Below are 23,962 nucleotides of genomic sequence, written 5' to 3'. Positions count from 1 at the left end.
AGAGGGGGAGAGCAAGTGGGAGTAGGGAGTGAGATGTATGTAAACTTATATGTGACAGACTGATTGGATTTGTAAACGTTCACTTGAAGCTTAATAAAACTTATTAAAAAAAAAAATGAATTCTGTTTCAGACTCATGCTTTCAGGTGGCAATGGTGAGAAGGAGACAGCAAAGTATAATTTCTTTACCTTATAGCTGGCAGGCTTTTCACTTTCTAGACGTGGTTCTGCACTAACCAGAAATGTGATTCTGAGCAAATCCTTTAAATTCTCTTGGCCTTAGTCTTCTTATCTGTAAAATGTAAGTGTAAAACTAGATAATCTCTAAGGTCCCGTTTCAGCTTTAACATGCCATCATTTTTATGCTTTCCAAGAGAATGTTATTGTTGGAGTTGAGCAGAAATGCACCATTCGTTCAGCAAATGGGTATTGAACACATATTAAGTGTTGCACACTGTATCAGACATTCAACAACCAGTAGGTGAGCTGGGTAAAGGCACTGGCACAAAGATGGACAAAGTGTTGTTGCATTTCCTGGCTCCCATTGCTGACTGAGGCCTGAGAGGAAGATCTGGGGAGTGTCGCTTTCATCTCTCTCTTGCCATATGACACATAAAAGCCAACATTAGATAGCAGCACCCATTCCAGGGCTGTTCCTCCATTGACTCTATCTTGCCATCCCATGTTTGCCTTTAAATTTTGGTTTCTGAGTACTATGCTACTGACTGCAAATACATAAACATGTTGAAATTGTATGTAAATTCGCATTTGGGTGTGTAGATGTGTTTTCTTTCTTTTTTTGTTATGCATTTTTTATTGAGATATAATTCAAAAAAAAGATATAATTCATATACCATAAATTCAGCATTTTAAAGTGTGCAATTCAGTGGCTTTTAGTATATTTATAAAGTGTGCAACCATTACCACTATCTAATTTAAAACATTTTTTCATCGCTCCAAAAAGAAGTCCTATACCCGTTAGTGGACAGTAACATTATACAATTTATCCGCGATAGTAAATGGGTTTAGAACACAGGTAGTATGACTTCTGAGCAGTCAACAGGTATTTATTAAATGACTGCCTTATATCCAGCTCCTTTGGGAGAACAGCACCTATTACCTGCACACTTGATTGAGATGGTTAACCTGGGTTAAGCACTTTATTGAGACGGTTAACCTGGGTTAAGCACTAAGTCTCCTAAAATGGAGTTTGGCTATTGGATTTATCAGCTACTCTTGCTCCAAACTGAGTTCTTGAACAAAACAAAAATAAAAACAAACATAACAACAACAACACAAAATATGTTTTATGATTGTGGAAGTAATATAAGTCCATTGTGAAGATTTTGGAACATAATTGAAAAATATGAAGAAGATACAAAATTCTTATTTGGTATTGTTATTTGAAATCCTACTGACTCTACCATTTAGCTTAATTTGTCCTGGCTTTTCTTCTATTATTAATTGTCAATTGGTAATATTATATTATGAAAATAACATTATAGTATACTATTAAAGTATTATTCACAAAGGTAATATAGTTTTCTATTACATGAATGTATCATATTAATTCCTGATTTATTGGAAATTTTATTTATTTCTAATTTTTTGTTATAATTAATAATCCTGCAGTAGAAGATCCTTGTATACCCATCTTTGCATAAGGATAAATTCTGGAAGGAGAATTTGAACACCAACAATATGAACATTACTAAAGATCTTTTTTTTTTTCTTTTTCTAATTGTACTTTAGATGAAGGTTTACAGAGCAAATTAGTTTCTCATTAAATGATTAATACAGATATTGTTTTGTGACTTTGGTTGCTAACCCCATGACATATCAACACTCTCTCCTTTTCGACCCTGGGTTTCCTGTTACCAGCTTTCCTGTCCCATCCTGCCTTCTCGTCCTTGCCCCTGAGCTGGTATGCCCATTTAGTCTTTTTTTGTTTTATGGGCCTGTCTAATCTTTGGCTGAAAGGTGAACCTCAGGAGTGACTGAGCATTATTAAAGATCTTGATGTAGATTGCCCAGTTGCTTTCTAGAAAGATTGTCAGAATGTTAGCACCCAGAGGGCTGGTCTCATCAAGCCTTTGCTACAATTTAAAGAATAACAAGAAAACATTTTAGCAATTACTGAATAAATGTGATTTCCTAGAGGCTATTTATTTATTGTTTTCTTTAAATTTTTTTTTATTAGAATGTAAGTTCTACAAGGGCAGAGATTTTTAAAATTTTCATTCACTTCTTTAATGCCTTGAGCAGTGCCGACTGGATAGTAGGTACTCCATAAGTGTTTATAGAATGAATGAAAGCATGCATGCATGCTTCGAGCTGTCTTGTTCCAGATGGTTTTTTATTTTATTTTATTGTGCTTTAGGTGAAAGTTTACAGAGCAAATTAATTTCTCATTCAAAAGTTTATACACAAATTGTTTCATGACATTGGTTGCAATCCCCGGAACGTGTCAGCACTTTCCCCCTTTCCACCCCGGGTTACCTGTTTCCATTAGTTTAGTTTTCCTGTCCTTTCCTGCCTTCTTGTCTTAGCTTTTGAGCAGGTGTTGTCCATTTGGTCTTGTATACATGATTGAACTAAGAAGCACACACCTCATGTGTGTTACTGTTTGTTATATAGGCCTGTCTAATTTTTTTTTTTTTTAATCTTTGGCTGAAAGGTGAACTTTGGGAGTAGATTTAGTTCTGGTTTAGCAAGGTGTCCAGGGGCCATAGTCTCAGGGGTTCCTCCAGTCTCTGCAGACCAGTAAGTGGTCTTTTTTGTGAATTTGAATTTTGTTCTACATTTTTCTTCTGTTCTGTCCAGGACCTTCTATTGTGACCCATGTCAGAGCTGTCAGTGGTGGTAGCCAGGTACCATCTAGTTCTTCTGGGCTCAGGCTGGTGGAGGCTGTGATTCATGTGGTCCATTAGTCCTTTGGATTAATATTTTCCTTGTATCTCTGGTGTTCCTCGTTCTTCTTTACTCTGGACAGGATGGGACCAATAGATGTATCTTAGATGGCCACTCGCAAGCTATTAAGACACCAGACGCTACTCATCAAAGTAGGATGTAGAGCATTTGCTTTATGAAATATGTTATGCCAATTGACCTAGATGTCCCCTGAGACCATGGTCACCAGCCTTCAGCCCCAGTAACTCAGTCCCTTAAGGTGTTTGGATGCATCTAGGTGCTTCTATGACTGTGCCACCTTTGTGCTGTATTACTTATATGAATATACATACTGTAAATATAAATATGTATGTAAAAATATCCACAGCCTAACCTATATATGTATGTGGGTATGCTCCTATATGCCCTCCTTTCCCTATTCAGCATTCGTATCTGCCTACATATCTGCTTGTAAGTTATTTGTTTTTACTGTTCTTGTAGGGTTGTATATGCTTTAGTATTTACTGTGGTTGCCTCTTTTTGTGTGTGTGTGTTCCTCCAAGTCTCTTCCTTTGCCTTGGTCAAGTGGTGCTGATTTCCTCTATATTGCATTTTGTCTTCCCCTTTTCCAAATTTGACATTTGTCTACTATTTAGTTATTGATTTTCCGTCCTCATCCCTCCCCTCCCTCATAATCATCAAAGATTGTTTCTGTGTGTAAACCTTTTCTTAAGTTGTTATAATAGTGGTGTCATACAGTATTTGTCCTTTTGTGATTGACTTATTTTACTCAGCATAATGCCCTCCAGATTCATCCATGTTGTGATATGTTTTTCAGATTCATTATTCTTTATTGTTGCATAGTATTCCACTGTGTGTATGTACCATAATTTGTTTATCCATTTATCTGTTGATAGGCACTTAGGTTGTTTCCATCTTTTTGCTATTGTGAATAATGCTGAAATGAACATGGGTGTGCGTATGTCTATTAGTGTCATGGCTCTCATTTCTCTAGGATATAGTCTAGGAGTGAGATTGCTGGATCATATTGTATTTCCATTTCTAGCTTATTAAGGAAATGCCATATCATTTTCCATAGTGATTATACCATTTTGCATTTCCACCAGCAGTGTATGAGAGTGCCAATCTCCCCACAACCTTGCTAGCATTTATTGTTGTCTGAATTTTTGATCAGTGCCATTCTTGCAGGGGTGAGATGGTATCCCATCATGGTTTTAATTTGCATCTCTCCAATGACTAATGATTGCAAGCATCTTTTCATGTATTTGTTGGCCGACTGAATGAATGTCTTCTTTTGTGAAGTGTTTGTTCATGTTCTTTGCCCATTTTGTGATCGTTTTGCTTGTCTTTTTATTGTTGAGATGTTGAAATTTTTCATATATTTTTGAGATTAAAACTTTATCAGATATGTCATTGCCAAAGATTGTTTCCCAGTCTGTAGGTTCTCATTTTACTCTCTTAGAAAAGGCTTTTGATGAGCATAAGTAATATAATTTTTAGGAGGTTCCAGTTATCTAGCTTATCTTCTGGAGTTTGTACATTTTTAGTTATGTTTGATATTCTATTTATGCCATAAATTATGGCCCCTAGTGTTGTCCCTCCACCATGCATCTGCCAGTTTGTCATACTGTGGCAGTCTACTGAATAGAATTAGCCTGTGAAAACCTTATGAATAGTAGCAGAACATTGTCTGATATAGCGCCAGAAGATGAGCCCCTCAGGTTGGTAGCCACTCAAAATATGACTGGAAAAGAGCTGCCTCCTCAAAGCAGATTTGACCTTAATGATGTGGGTGGAGTCAAGCTTTTGGGACCTTCATTTGCTGATGTGGCATGACTGAAAATGAGAAGAAACAACTGCAAATATCCATTAATATTTGGAACTTGCAATGTACAAAGTATGAATCTAGGAGAATTGGAAATCATTGAAAATGAAATTGAACACATAAAGATCTATATCCAAGTTGTTAGTGAGCTGAAATGGAGTGATGTTAGTCATTTTGAATCAGGCAATCATATGGTCTACTATGCTGGGAACTACAACTTGAAGAGGAATGGCTTTGCATTCATCATCAAAAAGAACATTTCAAGATCTATCCTGAAGTACAACACTGTCAGTGATAGGATAATATCCAAAAGCCTACAAGGAGGACCAGCTAATACGACTATTACTCAAATTTACGCACCAGGCACTGAGACCAAAGATGAAGAAATTGAAGGTTTTTACCAACTTCTGCAGCCTGAAATTGACCGAACATGCAATCAGGATGCACTGATATTTACTGGTGATTGGAATTTGAAACTTGAAAACAGAGAAGAAGGATTGGTAGTTGGAAAATATGGCCTTGGTGATAGAAACGATGCCAGAGATTGCATGATTGAAGACAAATGACTTCTTCATTGCAAATACAGTTTTTCACCAACATAAATGGCGATTGTACGTGTGGACCTTGGCAGATGCAATACACAGAAATCAAATCGACTACATCTGTGGGAAGAGACAATGCAGAAGCTCAACATCATCAGTCAGAACAAGGCCGGGGCAGACTGTGAATCAGACCATCAATTACTCTTATGCAAGTTCAAGTTGAAACTGAAGAAAATTAGAACAAGCCCATGAGATCCGAAGTACAACCTGGAGTATAACGCACCTGAATTTAGAGACCATCTCAAGAATAGATTTGATGCATTGAACACTAATGAAAGAAGACCAGATAAACTGTGGAATAACATCAAGAACATCGTACATGAAGAAAGCAAGAGGTCATTAAAAAGACAGGGGAGAGGCGAGGCCAAGATGGTGGAATAGCCAGATGCTTCCGGTGATCCTTTTACAACGAAGACCCAAAAAAACAAGTGAAACGATTTTTTTTATAACAAGCTAGGAGCCTGAACATCCAACACAAAGTTAGAAAACGGACTGAGTGACAGGTGGAGGGAGAGATGGTTCAGAAGCAGAGAGGAGCTGCCAGACCTGAATCGATGGGACCCCTCAGGAGCCATTCCTGGGAGCAACTATGGCGGGCTGGTAGTAGCATTTGGCTGCAGTTTCCTCTGGGAGAAACAGCCAGCTGCACAGTCTACTCACACCTCCAGAACCAGAGAAGAATGGTGCTCTTGGCAAAGTCTAAGTACTTGCTTATATTTTACTGTGCCCCCCCCACCCCCAAGCTGGTTTCAGTGGCTGTTGATTTCCCTGGCCTGAGATAGGCTCTGCTGAGTGCTCTGAGGCATTCTCCTGACCTTGGAGAACAAATAAATTCACAGTTGGGGGAAAAGATAATTTATCAGCTCCACTAACTTGGGGAGCTCAGGACAGAAGTGGCCCCTGTCCAGGCATAAATAGTCTGTGGACTTTGAATACCTTTCCCCCCTGCATGGACCTGTATGGGCCTATTTCAGCTGTGTGGTGGAGAAGTGGGTGTTTGATGTTTGGCACAGCTTTGCCTATTAAGCGGGGTCTTCACCTACCCACATCAGGGACCTAAGGACTGGTGGGTCCACTTAGGTCACCTAGCCACCCACAACAGTGGTCCAAGGATAATTGGTACCTCCCAGTCCTTGCAACCAAAAGCATTGGGTGCCCATGGTCCAGCTGCAGAACCCACCCACCTGTGTGCTCTAGGGAAGAGGGATGTGCTTTCCTCACAGACACTTGGGGAATGGTCGTCAGCCCCCTGACTTGTTGAGAGCATGACCCACTGCAGCAAAGAGGTACTGGTACCTACACCAATCACCTCTGCCACTCTAAGACTGTAGGACAGAACCTGTAGCACACACTTGATGACCAGCTACCTGGACTCTTGAGCAGAATCCATACAAGAAAAGTGAATGGACTCCTGGCTGATATACCTGATAACAGCTATAGCCATCTGGCGACAGGACATCAGAGCTTCAAAGGTGAAAATAACCAAGCTAGCTCACTCGAGCAACCCATTTGGGCATATCAAAACAAAACAAAGCAAGAAGCTAGGATACAGTAAGCAAACATAAAATAAACTAATACACTAACTTACAGATGGCTTGGAGACAACAGTCAATATCAGATCACATAAAGAAGCAGACCATGATTGCTTCAACAAGCTCTCAAAACAAAGACTTAAGGAATCTTCTGGATGAAGGTGCCTTCCTGGAATTACTGGATGCAGAATACAAAAGATTGATATGCAGAACTCTCCAAGAGGAATGAGATCAGGAAGGAGATCAGGCATTACTCAGAACAAGCCAAGGAACACACAGATAAAGCAGTCAAGGAAATTAAAAAGGGTATTCAAGAACATGATGAAAAATTTAATAAGCTGCAAGAATCCATAGAGAGACAGCAATCAGAAATTCAGAAGATTAACAATAAAATTACAGAATCATACAACTCCCTAGAAAGTCAGAGCAGCAGAAATGAGCAAGTGGAGGGCAAAATTGGTGAGATGGAACATAAAGCACTTGGGACCAATATATTTGAAGAAAAATCAGATAAAAGAATTTAAAAAAGCTGAAGAAATTCTAAGAATCATGTGGGACTCTATCAAGAGAAATAACCTACTAGTGATTGGAGTACCAGAACAGGGAAGGATAACAGAAAATACAGAGAGAATTGTTGAAGATTTGTTGGCAGAAAACTTCCCTGATATTGTGAAAGATGAGAAGATATCTATCCAAGATGCTCATCGAACTCCACATAAGGTAGATCTTAAAAGAAAGTCACCAAGACATATTATAATCAAACTTCCTAAAACCAAAGATAAAGAGAGAATTTTAAGAGCAGCTAGGGATAAACGAAAAGTCACCTACAAAGGAGAGTCAATAAGAATAAGTTCGGACTACTCAGCAGAAACCATACAGGCATGAAGGCAATGGGATGACTTATGTAAAGCATTGAAGGAAAAAAAATTGCCAGCCAAGAATCGTATATCCAGCAAAACTGTCTTTCAAATATGAAGGTGAAATTAGGACATTTCCAGATAAATAAAAGTTTAGGGAATTCGTAAAAACCAAAACAACAAGAAATACTATAGGCAGTTCTTTGGTTAGAAAATCAATAATATCAGATATCAACCAAAGACTAGAACACTGGACAGAACAATCAGATATCAACCCAGATAGGGAAATCACAGAAATAAATCAAGATTAAAAAAAATGCTCAAAACAGGGGAACAGTGATGTTATTATGTAAAAGAAGACAACATTAAAACAAGAAAGAGGGACTAAGAAATGTAGTCATAGGTCTTTCATACGGAGAGGAAGACAAGGTGATACAAAGAAATAAAAGTTAGGTTTAAACTTAGAAAAATAGGTAGTAAATATTATGGTAGCCACAAAGGAGACTAACAATCCTACTCATCAAAATAAAATACAAGAAAAAAATAGAGACTCAGCAGAAATAGAATCAACAACAATGAATTAGAGGAAAAGACAATATATAAAGATAAACTATTCAGCACAAAAAATTAAGTGGGAAAAAGAAACTGTCAACAACACAGAAAAAGACATCAAAATGACAGCACTAAACATAAAAATACCTACCCGTAATTACAGTGAATATAAATGGACTAAATGCACCAATAAAGAGACAGAGTGTGGCAGAATGGATTAAAAAAAAAAATGATCTATCTATATGCTGCCTACAGGAGACACACCTTAGAGAAAAAAAAGCTAAAACTTAAAGGATGGAAAAAAATATATCAAGCAAACAACAATCAAAAAAGAGCAAGAGTGGCAATACTAATTTCTGACAAAAAAGACTTTAACATTAAATCTACCACAAAGGATAAGGAAGGACACTATATAATGATTAAAGGGACACTATACCGGGAGGATATAACCATATTAAATGTTTATGCACCCAATGACAGGGCTGCAAGATGTATAAAACAAACTCTAACAGCATTGAAAAGTGAGATAGACAGCTCCACAATAATAGTAAGAGACTTCAACACACCACTTTCAGTGAAGGACAGGACATCCAGAAAGAAGCTCAATAAAGACACGGAAGATCTAAATGCCACAATCAACCAACTTGACCTCACAGACATATACAGAACACTCCACCCAACAGCAACCAACTATACTTTCGTTTCTACTGCACATGGAACATTCTCCAGAATAGACCACATATTAGGTCATAAAGCAAGCCTTAGCAGAATCCAAAACATTGAAATATTACAAAGCATCTTCTCTGACCATAGGCCATAAAAGTAGAAATCAATAACAGAAAAAGCAGGGAAAAAGAAATCAAACACTTGGAAACTGAACAATACCCTGCTCAAAAACGACTGGGTTGTAGAAGACATCAAGGATGGAATAAAGAAATTCATAGAAACCAATGAGAATGAAAACATTTCATATCAGAACCTTTGGGACACAGATAAAGCGATGCTCCAAGGTCAGTTTATATCAATAAATGCACATTTCCAAAAAGAAAAAAGGGCCAAAATCAAAGAATTATTCCTATAACTTGAACAAATAGAAAGGAGCAACAAAAGAAACCCTCAGGCACCAGAAGAAAGCAAATAATAAAAATTAGAGCAGAATTAAGGGAAATAGAAAACAGGAAAACAATTGAAAGAATTAACAAGACCAAAAGCTGGTTCTTTGAAAACAGTAACAAAATTGATAAACCACTGGACAAATTGACAAAAAAAAAAAAAAAAAGAAGAGGAAGCAAATAATCCGAATAAGAAATGAGATGGACGATATTACAAGAGACCCAACTGAAATGAAAAGAATCATATCAGATTACTAGGAAAAATTGTACTCTAACAAATTGAAAACCTAGAAGAAATGGATGAATTTCTACAAACACACTACCTACCTAAACTAACACAAACAGAGGTAGAACAACTAAATAAACCCGTAACAAAAGAAGAAATTGAAAAGATAATAAAAAAACTCCCGACAAAAAAAAGCTCTGTCCCAGATGGCTTCAGTGCAGGGTTCTACGAAACTTTCAGAGATGAGTTAATGCCACTACTACTAAAGGTATTTTAGAGCATAGAAAAGGGCAGGATACTCCCAAACTCATTCTATGAAGCCAGCATATCCCTGATACCAAAAGCAGGTAAAGACACCACAAAAAAAGAAAATTACAGATCTCTATCCCTCATGAACTTAGATGCAAAAATCCTCAACAGAATTCTAGCCTATAGAATTCAATAACGCTTAAAAAAAAAAAATTTGCCATGACCAAGTGGGATTCATACCAGGTATGCAGGGATGGTTCAACATTAGAAAAAAAATTAATGTAATCCATCATATAAATAAAACAAAAGACAAGAACCACATGATCTTAAAACTTGATACAGAAAAGGCATTTAACAAAGTTCAACACACATTCATAAAAACTCTCAGCAAAATAAGAATAGAAAGAAAATTCCTCAATGTAATAAAAGGCATTTATAGAAAGCCAACTGCCAACATCCTCCTAAATGGAGAGAGCCTGAAAACATTCTCCTTAAGATTGGGAACTAGACAAGGATGCCCTTTATCACCACTCTTATTCAAAATTAGGCTGGAGGTCCCCTAGCCAGAGCAATTAGGCTAGATAAAGAAATAAAGGGCATCCAGACTGGTAAAGAAGAAGTAAAAGTATCTCTATTTGCAGATGACATGATCTCATACACAGAAAACCCTCAAGAAAACTACTGAAACTAATAGAAGAGTTCAGCAGAGTATCAGGATATAGGCTAAACATACAAAAATCATTTGGATTCCTCTACACCAATAAAAAGAACATCGAAGAGGAAATCACCAAATCAATACCATTTACAGTAGCCTCCAAGAAGATAAAGTACTTAGGAATAAATCTTACCAGAGATGTAAAAGACCTATACAAAGAAAACTATAAGATAACTACTGCAAGAAACCAAAAGAGACCTCCATAAGTGGAAAAACATACCTTGCTCCCTTGTAAAAATGTGTATTCTACCAAAAGCAATCTATAGATACAATGCAATTCTGATCCAAATTGCAACATTTTTTAATGAGATGGAGAAACAAATCACCAACTTCATATGGAAGGGAAAGAGGCCCGGATGAGTAAAGCATTAATAAAAAAGAATAACAAAGTGGGAGGCCTCACTCTCCCTTGATTTTAGAACCTATTATACCACCACAGTAGTCAAAACAGCCTGGTACTGGTACAAAAACAGATACATAGACCAATGGAACAGAATTGAGAATCCAGACATAAATCCATCCACATATGAGCAGCTGATATTTGACAAAGGCCCAAAGTCAGTAAAATGGGGAAAAGACAGTCTTTTTTTAACAAATGGTGCTGGCATAACTGGATATCCATCTGCAAAAAAATGAAACAGGACCCATACCTCACACCATGCACAGTAACTAACTCAAAATGGATCAAAGGCCTAAATATAAAATCTAAAATGATAAAAATCATGGAAGAAAAAATAGGTACAATGCTAGGAGCCCTAATACATGGCATAAACAGTATACAAAACATTACTAATGATGCAAAAGAGAAACTAGATGACTGGGAGCTTCTAAAAATCACACATCTGTGCTCATCCAAAGACTTCACCAAAAGAGTAAAAAGATTACCTACAGAGTGGGAAAAAATTTTTAGCTATGACATGTCCGATCAGCGTCTGATCTCTAAAATCTACATATACTGCAAAAACTCAACTACAAAAAGGCAAATAACCCAATTAAAAAATGGACAAAGATATGAACAGGCACTTCACTAAAGAAGACATTCAGTTAGCTAACAGATACATGAGGAAATGCTCACGATCATTAGCCATTAGAGAAATGCAAATCAAAAGTACAATGAGATTCCATCTCACCCCAACAAAGCTAGCATTAATCCAAAAAACACAAAATAATAAATGTTGGAGAGGTTATGGAGAGACTGGAACACTTCTATACAGCTGGTAGGAATGTAAAATGGTACAACCACTTTGGAAATCAATTTGGCCCTTCCCTAAAAAACTAGAGATAGAACTACCATAGGACCCAGCAATCCCACTCCTTGGAATATATCCTAGAGAAACAAGAACCTTTACATGAACTGATATAAACACACCCATGTTTATTCCTGCTCTAATCTTTATCATTTCCTTTCTTCTGGTGGTTATGGGTTTCTTTTTTGCTGCTCTTTTTCTATTTGTTCAAATTGTAGGGTTAAAGTATTGATTTTGGTCCTCCTTTTTTGATGTGCACATTATTGCTATAAATTGGCCTCTGAGCACTGCTTTTGCAGTGTCCCAAAGCTTTTGGTATGTAGTATTTTCATTCTCGTTTGAATCTAGAAATTTCTAAATTTCTTTTTTAATTTCTTCTATTGCCTAGTGTCTTTTAAGCATGATGTTGTTCAGCTTCCAAGTATTTGATTTTTATCTTGTTATTCCTGTTACTGATTTCTGACTTTATAGCATTGTGATCTGAGAAGAAGCTTTGTATCATTTCAAGTTTTTTGAATTTTACTTTGTGGCCTAGAATATATTCTATTCTAGAAAATGATACATGTGTGCTGGAGAAGAATGTGTAGTGTGGGGCTGCTGGGTGGAATACTTTGTATACGTCTATGCATTCAAGTTGATTGACTGTATTATTTAGTCCTTCGCTCTCTTTGTTGAGCTTCTTTCTAGTTGTTCTGTCCGTTATTAAAAGTGATGCGTTAAATTCTTCTAGTATTATTGTAGAACTGTCTATTTCTCTGTTTCTGTTGAAGTTTATGTATTTCAGAGCTGTCATTGGGAGCATAGATATTTATTATGGTTATGCCCCTTGGTGGATTGATCCCTTAATCATCGTATAATGTCCTTTCTTGTTTCTTGTGATGGAGTTTGATTTAAAGTCTATTTTATCAGCGATTAATATTGTTATTCCTCTTTTTTTTGTTACTCTTTGCTTGATGTATTTTTTCCATCCTTTAATTTTTAACGTCTTTATGTTTTTGTGTCTAAAGTGTGTCTCATTTAGGCAACATATTGATAGGCCATGTTTTTTTTTAATTTATTCTGCCATTATCTGTCTGTTGACTGGTATATTTAACCTGTTTACATTCAGTGTGATTATTGGTTGACATAAATTTACTGCTGTCATTTTGTTATGCTTTTTTTTTGTGTGTGGTGTTGACAGTTTCTTTGTTCCACTTAATTTTCTGTGCTGAGTTCTTTTTGTTCATGCATTGTCTTTTCATTTCCTTTGTTTTTGTCAATTTTGTGTTTATTGAGTATCATGCATTGAATTATGTCCCCCAAAGATATTTGTATCAATTTGGCTAGGCCATGATTCCCAGCTGGATTCAGAAGAGGGTGTGATCAGGGATATCATTGCTGATGCCGGATGGATCCTGGATGAAAGCAGAGAATACCAGAAAGATGTTAATCTGTGTTTTATTGACTATGCAAAGGCATTTGACTGTGTGTATCATACCAAATTGTGGATAACATTGCGAAGAATGGGAATTCCAGAACACTAAATTGTGTTCATGAGGAACCTGTGCATAGATCAAGAGGCAGTCATTTGAACAGAACAAGGGGATACTGTGTGGTTTAAAGTCAGGAAAGGTGTGCATCAGGGTTGTATCTTTTCACCAAACTTATTCAGTCTGTATGCTTAGCAAATAATTCGAGAAGCTGGATTATATGAAGAAGAATGGGGCATCAGGATTGGAGAAAGACTCATAAACAACCTGCATTATGCAGATGATACTCCCTTGCTTGCTGAAAGCGAAGAGGGCTTGAAGCACTTACTGATGAAGATCAAAGACCACAGCCTTCAGGATGGATTACACCTCAACATAAAGAAAACAAAAATCCTCACAATTGGACAAATAAGCAACATCATGATAAACAGAGAAAAGATTGAAATTGTGAAGGGTTTCATTTTACTTGGACCCACAATCAACACAAATGGAAGCAGCAGTAAAGAAATCAAAAGATGCATTGCATTGGGTAAATCTGCTACAAAGGACCTCTTGAAAGTGTTGAAAATCAAAAATGTCACCTTGAAGACTAAGGTGCGCCTGGCCCAAGCCATGGTGTTTTCAATTGCCTCGTATGCATGCAAAAGCTGAGCTATGAAAAGGAAGACCAAAGAATTGACACCTTTGAATTGAGGGGTTGGTGAAGAATATTAAATATATCATGTACTGCCAAAAGAATGAACACATCTTTCTTGGAAGAAGTACAACCAAAATGCTCCTTTGAAGCAAGGCTGGCAAGACTATGTCTCACATACTTTGGACACGTTATCAGAAGGGATCAGTCCTTGGAGAAAGATATCATGCTTGGTAAAGTAGAGGGTTAGTGAAAAAAAAGGAAGACCCTCAATATGATGGATTGACACAGTGGCTGCAACAATGAGCTCAAGCATAACAATGATTGTGAGGATGGTGCGGGACCTGGCAGTGGTTCATTCTGTTGTACATAGGGTTGCTATGAATCAAACATACTGGGCGGCAGCAAACAACAGCAACAATGATTCCCAGTATTGTGTGATTATCCACCATTTTGTCATCTGATGTGATTTTCCTATGTGTTGTAAATCCTGTGTCTATGATGTCAACGAGATGGAATTATCAGCAGTTATGTAGACTCAATCTACAAGATTAATCAACAACTTGAGCCAATCTCTTTTGAGATATAAAAGACAGAAGTGAATGGAGAGACATGGGGACCTCATACCACCAAGAAAACAGCGCCGGGAGTAGAGTGTATCCCTTGGACCTGAGGTTCCTTTGCAGAGAGGCTCCTAGACCAGTGAAGATTGATGACAAGGACTTTCCTCCAAAGCCCACAGAGGGAGAAAGCTTTCCCCTGGAACTGGTGCCTTGAATTCGGACTTCTAGCGAACTGGACTGTGAGAGAATAAACTTCTCTTTGTTAAAGCCATTCACTTGTGGTATTTCTGTTATAGCAGCACTAGATAACTGAAACACTGAGTCTTTTTAATATTCTTTTTTATTTTGGTGGGTAGGTTTGTTAATTTTCTTTGTGATTACTGTGAGGTTTACTTTTATCATCCTATGTTTAAAACAGTCTGTTATTTTTAGATATTGCCTAGACTTCTTCTCCACATGGAAGTTCTGTATTTATACCATTCATTCACCCTTTTTGTTTTAAAGTTGTCTCGATTTCAGATTGACATCTCTGTTTCCCTGTTTTTGGTTCTGTAGTTTTATTTTACTTTTGAGATTTCTCTACCTGGTTTGGCATCTTGGTGATGCCATAGTGTGGCTCATTCTCAGGTTGTTGTCTGTTGTCATTGGTTTTCTATCTGAAGGACTCCCTTTAATATTTATTGTAAGGTTTTTTACAAATTCCATTAATTTCTGTTTATCTGGGAATATCCTAATTTTGTCATTATATTTTGCTGGGTATATGATTCTTGGTTGGCAGTCCTTTACTTTCAGGGTTTTATGTATGTCATCCCATGCTCTTCTCGCTTGCATGGCCTCTGCCAAGAAATCAGAACTTAGCCTTATTGGAGTCCCTTGTAGGAGATATTTCGTTTTTTCCTGAGCTACTGTCAGAATTCTTTATCTTTGTATTCGGAAAGTCTGATTATGATATGTCTGGATGACTTTCTTTTGGGGTCTATCCTGCATAGGGTTTGTTGAGATTTTGGGTGGAAATCTTCTCATCTTTCATCATTTTTGGAGAAGTTTTCTTCCAACAAATTTTCAAAAATTTGATGCTTTTTATTCATTTATTTTGTCTCTTCCTGTTCTGGGATTCCCATCACACATAATTTATTCCTCTTCATAGTATCCCATATAAGTCTTAGACTTTCTTCTTCTTCTTTTCATTATTTTTTCTGTTGTTCTCTATTTCACTAATTATATCATCCATTGTTTCAACTCTACTTCCGTGTCCTCCCATAAAGTTATATGTTTCTGATATTTTACTGTTAATCTTCTGAATTTCTAGTTGCTGTTTTTGTATGATTTCTAATTATCTATTTAATTTGTCTTTTTGTTCTTGTATTGTTTTCCTGAATTCATCTATGGTTTTGTCTATGCTTTCCTTGATCTCTTGAGGACCTTATAGATAAGCCTTTTGAATTCCTTATCAGGCAGTTCCATTTTGATCTCTTCCTCCAAAAGGTTTTCTGCACCTTTATTTTGGTCATTTGACTGAGCCATCTTGTCTTGTTTCTTTATGTGATTTGATACTGTCTGCTGTCTCTGAGGCATTAAGGTGTTTTAATTTGATTTTTTTTTTTCATTTTGTTTTGTTTTGATTTATCAGTGCAGGTGAGCTGGATGTATGTCAGCAAATGTCAGGAAGTTTACTTCCTGCCCCCAGTTGGATGGGGCAACAGCAGGCTGGGCGAGCTCTTGTCTCTGTTCACTGTATGTGTGAGATGGCTGAGGGCACACTGGGCAAGTGCTATTCAGTGGTATGGGAATGAATGCTCACAGTTGTTTTCCAGGGGGGTGGGCGATGGGCAAGGAGATAGGCAGGTATTCAGGGTACACTGAGGTGCCCCCTCTGTTGGGCAGGAGCAGAGCAGTCAGCTGAGGGGCACACAGGTGCTCTCCCTGATGGGGGGGGCAGGTGACTGGGGGTCATGCAGGCACTCTCTGCAGTGGCGGAGGGGTGGGATGGGTGGTGTTGGGAAGTGTGGGCACTCTTTCTGGTGGGAGCGGGGCAGGATGGGAGAGCAGGGGTTGCACAGGTGTGCTCTCCAGCAGAAAAGGGGTGAAGTGAGTGACTGGGGGTCATGAGGAGCTCTCTCTGGTGGGAAAGGAGGTTGAGCAGATGGCTGAGGGGAGCCCAGATGCTCCCTCCAGTGGGGAAGGGGCAAGGTAGGCAGCTGGGGGTCACACAGGTACTCTTTGCAGTAGAGGAGAGGAAGAGTAGTAGGTTGGTGGTTGCGCAGGTGCTCTTGTAGGTCGGGGTGGTGTGGGGGCAGGCAGCCAGGGTCACACTGGTGCTCTTTGAGGTGGGGGTGGGGTGGGCAACTAGGGTTCATGTAGGTACCCTCTCCAGTGAGGAGGGGTGGAGTGGTAGCTGTGGAGGAGGGGAGAGAAAAGAAAAAAAGGTGGTGTTCATCTATTGCTCCATTCTCACCACCCACTCTACCGGTTAGGTATTGTTGCTGGAGAGTCACCCTGTCTCTGGGCCTGGCTCCCTCCCTGCTCTGTGTATGCCAGGAACCCTGAAACTCTCATTCTCCTTCTGTGCTTTCCCTACTTAGCTCCAGTTCATGTTCTGCTTGCCTTGCTTCACTCTGGGTATGTCGACTCAGCTTCTGTGTCTCCTTTCTCCTATTTGGGAGTTCTGTGATGTTGTCTTCCTATTATACTCCTCTTACCTGGGTTGCTTCTGGCTTTGTCTCAAAATGGCTCCACTGTGCCGGGCTGTCTGGCAGGGTACCTCTACTCTGTATCTCTCCCCGTTCATTGCTATCATTCAGTTTCTTTTGCCAGTCAGTGTTTGATCTATATCCTTTCATTTGATGCTCAGAGTTCCAGGGTTGTCCTCTGTGTTTGTTTCACTTTGTTTCTTGGATCTTCGCTATCAAGGGAAGGCATAGTGAATCTGAGTAGGCTGCCATCTTGAATCTGGTCTGGCTTCTGATGTTTTGATCATTTCATAGCCCTCTCTGTACACATTGCTTATCTGAAATACTCTGTTGTCTTGTGTTTCCATTGTTTAATTTTACAGCTATTTATTTCTTTTCTCAGCAATGGCACACTGTTTTAAGGCAGGTACATTGCCTTATATGTTTTTTCAGTGACCTGCCTCTCCCACCCAGTGCCTACCACGGTATCTTGGAAAACTTTTTAAGTTCTTGAACATTATTTATTAATGAATTTTTCTTTTTTGTTGTTCCGTACAGGTAGAAGCCACCAATCAAATAATTACTGTTGAACAGTCCCAAGCAGATAGAAGCAAAAAGATTTTCAACCCTGTTAAGTAAGAATTTGTTTTCTGAATGCCTTTGTGAATGTTTTAGGAAGAAGACCTGTTGTCCAATTTATCTTGCTTATTTAAACCAAACCTGCATTAGAAACTAAATTAGTAAGAATATGTTAGTATCATGAAGATGTGTTTACCAACAAAATTAGAATTGGTAAAATGCATTGAAGTAATTACAAAAAATTCTTTATAAAAAGGTCCATTTTTATCATTATTATTTTTATAATAATTTATTACTAACAACCTTGTTAACAACCTTGCTAACAACTTTAGTTCCTCCAGATAGACCATGGGTAGATTTTTCTTTTATTTTTTCATTTAAATCAGTACAATGCTGATTGAATTAATTTTAAGGCTCTGGATCCATGCTGGGGCCCTGGTGGTGCAGTGGTTAAGCATTTAGCTGCTAACCAAAAAGGTCAGCAGTTCAAATCCACCATCTGTTCCTTGGCAACTCTTCGGGGCAGTTCTACTCTGTCCTATAGAGTCACTGTGAGTTGGAATTGACTCAACAGCAACAGGTTTGGTTTGAGTTTTTTTTGAATACATGCTATACTTACAATTCATTTTTTCTTTTTTAAAGCTACATTGATAGTTTCCTACAAGGTAGAAAACATACATGACTTGGACTATACAAAGAAATACGGAGGTCCAAAGCTAGCATTCTCTCCATAGAATGACCTGGAGTAGGATTTCCTTTTTGACTGATCTGGCAAGGGATGAGGGGTACAATTGAGGTGGTATAAATGATTAACTCACTTGGCGGCTAACTGAAAGGTTGGAGATTCCGGTCCACCCACAGACACCTTGGAAAAAAGGTCTGGAGACCTTCTGAAAAATCATCCATTGAAAACCCTATGGAGCACAGTTCTACTCTGTCATATATGGGGTTGCCATGAGTCAGAATTGACTTGATGGCATCTAATGCAGTTGGAACATCTCACTGTTTTGACCCTGAGTCAATTCCATTTGGACTGGGAAGATGATTATCCGACTGCCTGCCCAGACCAGAGTGTAGCTCCTTCTGACATTCAAACAAAAGCCACTTCGGCAAACACAGCTCTAAACTTGCCTGGGACATCTCAATCTGGCAGGCTGTGTGTGGTCTCCAGGAGAGGGCAAATGTGTGAAGATGTGAAGGAGTTCACAGCAAACCTAGAGAAATTCCTTTAGTCAGGAGATGATGCTGCGGTAGCAGTGGCAGAGAGACATATATAAATTATATCTTTTCTCCCCCTTGTGGTGGTGAAAGAGCCCATTTGTGGTATATGGAACATAAGACACTTATGAGTCAGAAAGTCTGGACTCGCTCTTCTGCTGAATGAGCATTTCTTAACCATTCGAGCGTTATTCTGTGGCCTTCCCTGGCAGCCATTCCTGACCATGCTGTGGATAGTTTATTAGTAACCTGTGACTGAGATGAACTGTCCTCAGGAATGTGATGAGAACTGGGAATTGAACATACCTGAGAATCTAAGAACAGGTTAGATATGATCAAAGACTCTGTTTTCTTACAATCTCTTGGTGTTTCTGCCGTTTGTTTTAGAATTGACCTACAGGCTGACCAGGTAACCAAAGTTACACTGGGAAGATTACACTTCAGTGAAACCACAGCAAATAACATGAGAAAGAAGGGAAAACCAAATCCCGATCAGAGGTACTGGCATCACTGTGTCTACTCCAGGTTGGCGGGAGGTTTAATAGAGAGGGCAGTGCCCTTCTGACGCCCTTCTAATCTTCTTGGCCTCCCTGACTCACTTTCCTCTCTTCTCTGACTCTGTCAGTTTATGGAAAAAAAAAACATTTTTGTCGGCAATTCAATTCTGACTTATGGCGCCTCGTGTGTGTCAGAGTAGAACTGTGCTCCATAAAGTTTTCAATCGTTCATTTTTCAGGAGTAGATTTCCATGTCTTTCTTCTAACGTGCCTCTCAGTGGATTCAAACCTCCAGCCTTCTGGTTAGCAGCCTAGGACATTAACCATCTGCACCACCCAGGAATTCCTGTCAGCTTTTTGACATATCTCACTTGCTGTCCGTTGGACACTTTTCTTCTTCCACCTTCACTCCCTGCAGTGCCCACTCTCCTGCCCAGTCCTAAATCTGCTTGCTGTGATTCCCTCCAAGATTCTCCACTGTCACCATTTGTTTATGTCTCATTGCCATCTGAGGGTTGAGGATTGACTGAATTTCACACATCTGTGTGCTGGTTGCCAGTATTATGCTCTGAGGCCTGGAGCTCTCCTATAACAATTTTGATTAAAAAAAAAAAAAAAAGAGAGAGAGAGAGATTTGCATTAATATTTAGACCTGTGGTTCTCAAAGCATTGTCTCAGAACTAGAAGAGTTGGCATCACCTGGGAACTTGTCAGAAATGCAAATTTTCGGGCTTCATCCTAGACATACTGAATCGGAAACTCAGGGGTGCAGCCCAGTCATTTGTATTTTAACATGCCCCCCAGTGGTTCTGATGCAGGTACAAGTTTGAGAAACACTTGTTTAGAACATAGGTTTTGGAGTTGGGCAGAATTAAGTTTGAATATTTGATTCTGCCATTACTAGCTGGGTGAAGTTGGACATGTCACTTAATCTCTCTGAGACTCACTTTTCTATTCTGTAAAATGGAAACAGTAACAATATCCTACTTCAATAGGGTTGTTTTAAGGATCTAAATGACATAATGTAGGTAAACTGTCCGTGAGTGACATAGTTTGGGAATACAATAGATGGTAGACAATAATAATGATAATGGTAACAAATATCACTATTATTGATTTACTTTAGATAGATGGAAGAACTCTTGTTCTCTGGGGATTGGAGAACCTACAGGGTGTTATAGGGGAAGTTGCTGGAGCTTTTTCATGTAGTTGTTAAAGCAAAAGTTTCTCTGATAGGGATCATTTTTGTTTTGACTTTCACAAGATGGCCTAAACTTCTTATAGGTGTTACATGGGAAGAAGAAATTGAAATCATGGTGATGAATGATAGTGATGGAGATTGTCTAGGAAACAATTGGAGGGGAAGGTTCAGGTCTTTGGCTAAAGACATGACCAAGGATGTGGAAGGTGCAGGGTACAGGGTCCATAGCAGATGTGGCAGCAAGGGTCCTGTGTGGTTGGGCAAAGTGCTGGGCTGCCCTCCATTAAGTCTAGGACGTGTGGCTTGGGGGCTCTGGAAAAAGGCATCTGTAAGGTGGCTTCCTGTTGTATGTGTGTGTGTGTGTGTTGTGTGAGCAGTGCTGTGCTGAGGGCCCTGAAACACAGCAGGGTGAGGCTTGCATCAAGTCAGCATGGATGGGCAGAGCCAAGTTCCCACCGCAATGTCTCCCCAGTGAAGTCTGCATTCCTGCTGCTTTTGGGCCTGCAAAGCAATTTGCGAATAACCCAAGCCAGGCAAAGGGCTGGCCCAGAACATAAGCGAGTGAACCAACTACTCTCATTTTACAAGAGGGGCAACTTAGAGCAGAAGAAAAGGCAACCTTTACATTCACAAACCTTTCTAGGTAAATTCAGTATTAAATAACTGGTGGGTGGTCTTTGATTGTACAAATTATGCTTCTGGTCCCTGATGTGTTTGCATTGTTCTGCTGTTCCTGAATTAGATACTTCATGTTGGTGGTTGGACTATATGCTGCTAATCAAGACCAGTTCTATTTGTTGTCTGCCCACATCTCTGAAAGGATCATTGTGCGGGTAAGTTTAGTTCTGTGATTTCTCTGGATCCTACATGCCTTTCTTTCCTGTAGGTGGAATTTATATTTTCAATGGCATGTGTGAAATATGCTAGTTCTTCTTCATTGATGATGAAGATGATGATAGTAATAGTGGATCCCATTATTTTAGTTTTTACACAGTAGTTCTCAACCAAAGGTGATTTTGTCCCTCAGTGGACCTTTGGCAATATCTGAAGACACTTTTGATTGTCACAACTGAGGGAGGTTACTGCCGGTGTGTTGTGAGTAGAGGCCAGGGATGCCACTAGATACTCTACAATATGTAGGACAGACCCCATGACAAAGAATTGCCCAACCCAATACATCGGTAGTGCTGAGGTTGAGAAACCCTGGTTTCTACACTATGTTCTAGGCACCGGGTATATAGCATCATTTTATTCTTTGCATCCAGAGGAAGTGAGGCTCAAGAAGCTAACTCACTCATCCATGATCATGCAGTTTATAATGCTGGAGCCTGGATTACGAACCCAGCTCTCCGTGACCTGAAAACCTACAGGGCACCCCATAGGGTGGGGAAGGTGGCAGGAAGCCATTTCCCTGCCTAAAAGTGATTGGTGACCCCAGGGGCACCTGGGCCATTGCCTATTAAAGAGTCATGGTTCAGTGTATTTAGCTGAATGAATGATTGGCCACAGCTGTGGACACGAGCCTTGGCAGCCACAAAAACATGAAGCTGTTGGCAGCTGCAGCTGCAGCTGTGTGAGGCCAGGCTGGCAGCTGCCCAGAATGCCAGGGGCATGAGGTAACAGGTAACCACATGGCCTAGCAGCCCTGGGAGGGGCTGTGTTGTCATGGTCTTTGAAATGAGACAGAGAGAACATGTAGACTCCAACAGGGAAAATTGTTGATTATGGGCCTGCCCAGGTGTGTGGCTGTTAACCTTAGACCCCGGGGAGAAAATCTGCCTGTTTGGGAAGTAGACTCTTTCTTTGCTTGCCTCAAGCTATTCTGAAACAAAGGGCCCTCTGTGTAGTTCTTTCGGTCTCTTAAAAATAATAAGCCACCTATTAGTGGAAATCCTTAAACTGCATCTCAAAGTTTTAATGGAGGTGAAGTAATGATGAAAATGAAGTAAAACACTTATGTGTACAGATGTTTCGGGAGGATTGGGCTATAGGCCTGGGAGGATGCATGCCCCAAGCTGTATTTTGGGAGCCTTGATATAACCTGTGGCAAATGAGGTTCCTCTGGGGCAAGCGGAGGTGGGGCTCCCCCCATTGGTCATAAGCCAATTGCAAAGCTGCCCGGTCCATCCCTTAGCAGGGTTCAGGATCATCTTAGAAATCTCGCCTAATGCAATCTGGTATTGCTTTGCTTCACTAACAGATTCGATTCAAAGTAAAACCTGGAAACCCAGGCTGCTTGTTGATTTCTGAATTCTAATAAAAAAACAATAGGAAGGAATAAAGACAGACAACGCTGTTCTTTTTAGGATTAGCATAAACTGGATATCATGAAAGTGCTCCGCTGAGCTGAGTAGCTCACACTTGAATTAGACAGTTTGCTAGTAGCCTGCATACTCTGAATAATTTACCTGGTGGCAAGGTCTCTCCACTTCCTGCTGGTCGCCCTTGAACAGGCGTGCAATGGCTGTTGTGTGGTCACACAACAATACTAAAGGGAACTCTCTACCCCCTGCGTTCTGTTAACCAGAACTCTTTATTAGCTGGCATCTCTTAATCCCAGAGCATATTGATACTTTAGCTCATGATGATAACTTAGAGGAGCTGAAGGATTCTGCAATTCATATTCGGCATGTATATGAACATTTTATATATGTTCATATATAATATGTTCATATAATATGTCTATTTCCCAAACATATATTCTAAACAAATTATATTTAGTATAGATTTGTTGTTGTGTTATTCACTGAATTCTTATTTAAAAAAGAGATTATATTTCAGGTTTGGTAGCTTTTTCCTAGCCATACTTCTGGGTTAGAGATAATGTCCTGTTCTACACGTGTGCTGAGTAATACAAAGTTTGCCCTAATATCAGTGAGAATGATAATAATGGTAATAACACAAACCCTTGGGCCCCCAAACGTGAAATATCTTGCTGATATTATTGCATTTTCACCTTAAAACACAGAAGTGAAAATGAATGTAAACTTTTGAGTCTATTTAACCATTTGATGTTTAAACCAACCAAAAGAAAACCTGAACTGAAGAAACAGCACTATTGAATCAGTGAGCCTTAAGAACAGGTATAGAACACATCTCCTGCCCCTGAGATTCCAGAGGGCACTCACAGCTATCGGCCTCATGGGCTAGGCAGAGGGCAGACTAGTCCACCTTCTGTAAAAGGGCCTCTTTGACCATGTCCTGGTCTGTTAGAGCTCCAGAATCTAGGATGGGAAGAACATTTGGCACTTAAAATGTTACAAGACCTGACCATATTAGATGGAGAATTGCAAACTGCATTTAGCA

General features: G+C 39.2%; 1 protein-coding gene across 1 annotated transcript in view; it reads left to right on the top strand.

Moving 5' to 3' along the window:
• MYRFL (myelin regulatory factor like) overlaps window positions 1-23,962 on the top strand; it is a 137,878-nt gene that overhangs the window by 43,391 nt on the left and 70,525 nt on the right. Inside the window, exons 7-9 of the mRNA XM_010601363.3 lie at window positions 17,720-17,796; window positions 19,346-19,456; window positions 21,399-21,489. Of these exons, the coding sequence (XP_010599665.3) occupies window positions 17,720-17,796; window positions 19,346-19,456; window positions 21,399-21,489 (279 nt within the window). The remainder of the gene's footprint in view (window positions 1-17,719; window positions 17,797-19,345; window positions 19,457-21,398; window positions 21,490-23,962) is intronic.

This window comes from Loxodonta africana, chromosome 4 (genome assembly GCF_030014295.1).
Source record: "Loxodonta africana isolate mLoxAfr1 chromosome 4, mLoxAfr1.hap2, whole genome shotgun sequence".
In the NCBI taxonomy this organism is placed as follows: domain Eukaryota; kingdom Metazoa; phylum Chordata; class Mammalia; order Proboscidea; family Elephantidae; genus Loxodonta; species Loxodonta africana.
This window is presented reverse-complemented; position numbering and strand designations above follow the sequence as displayed.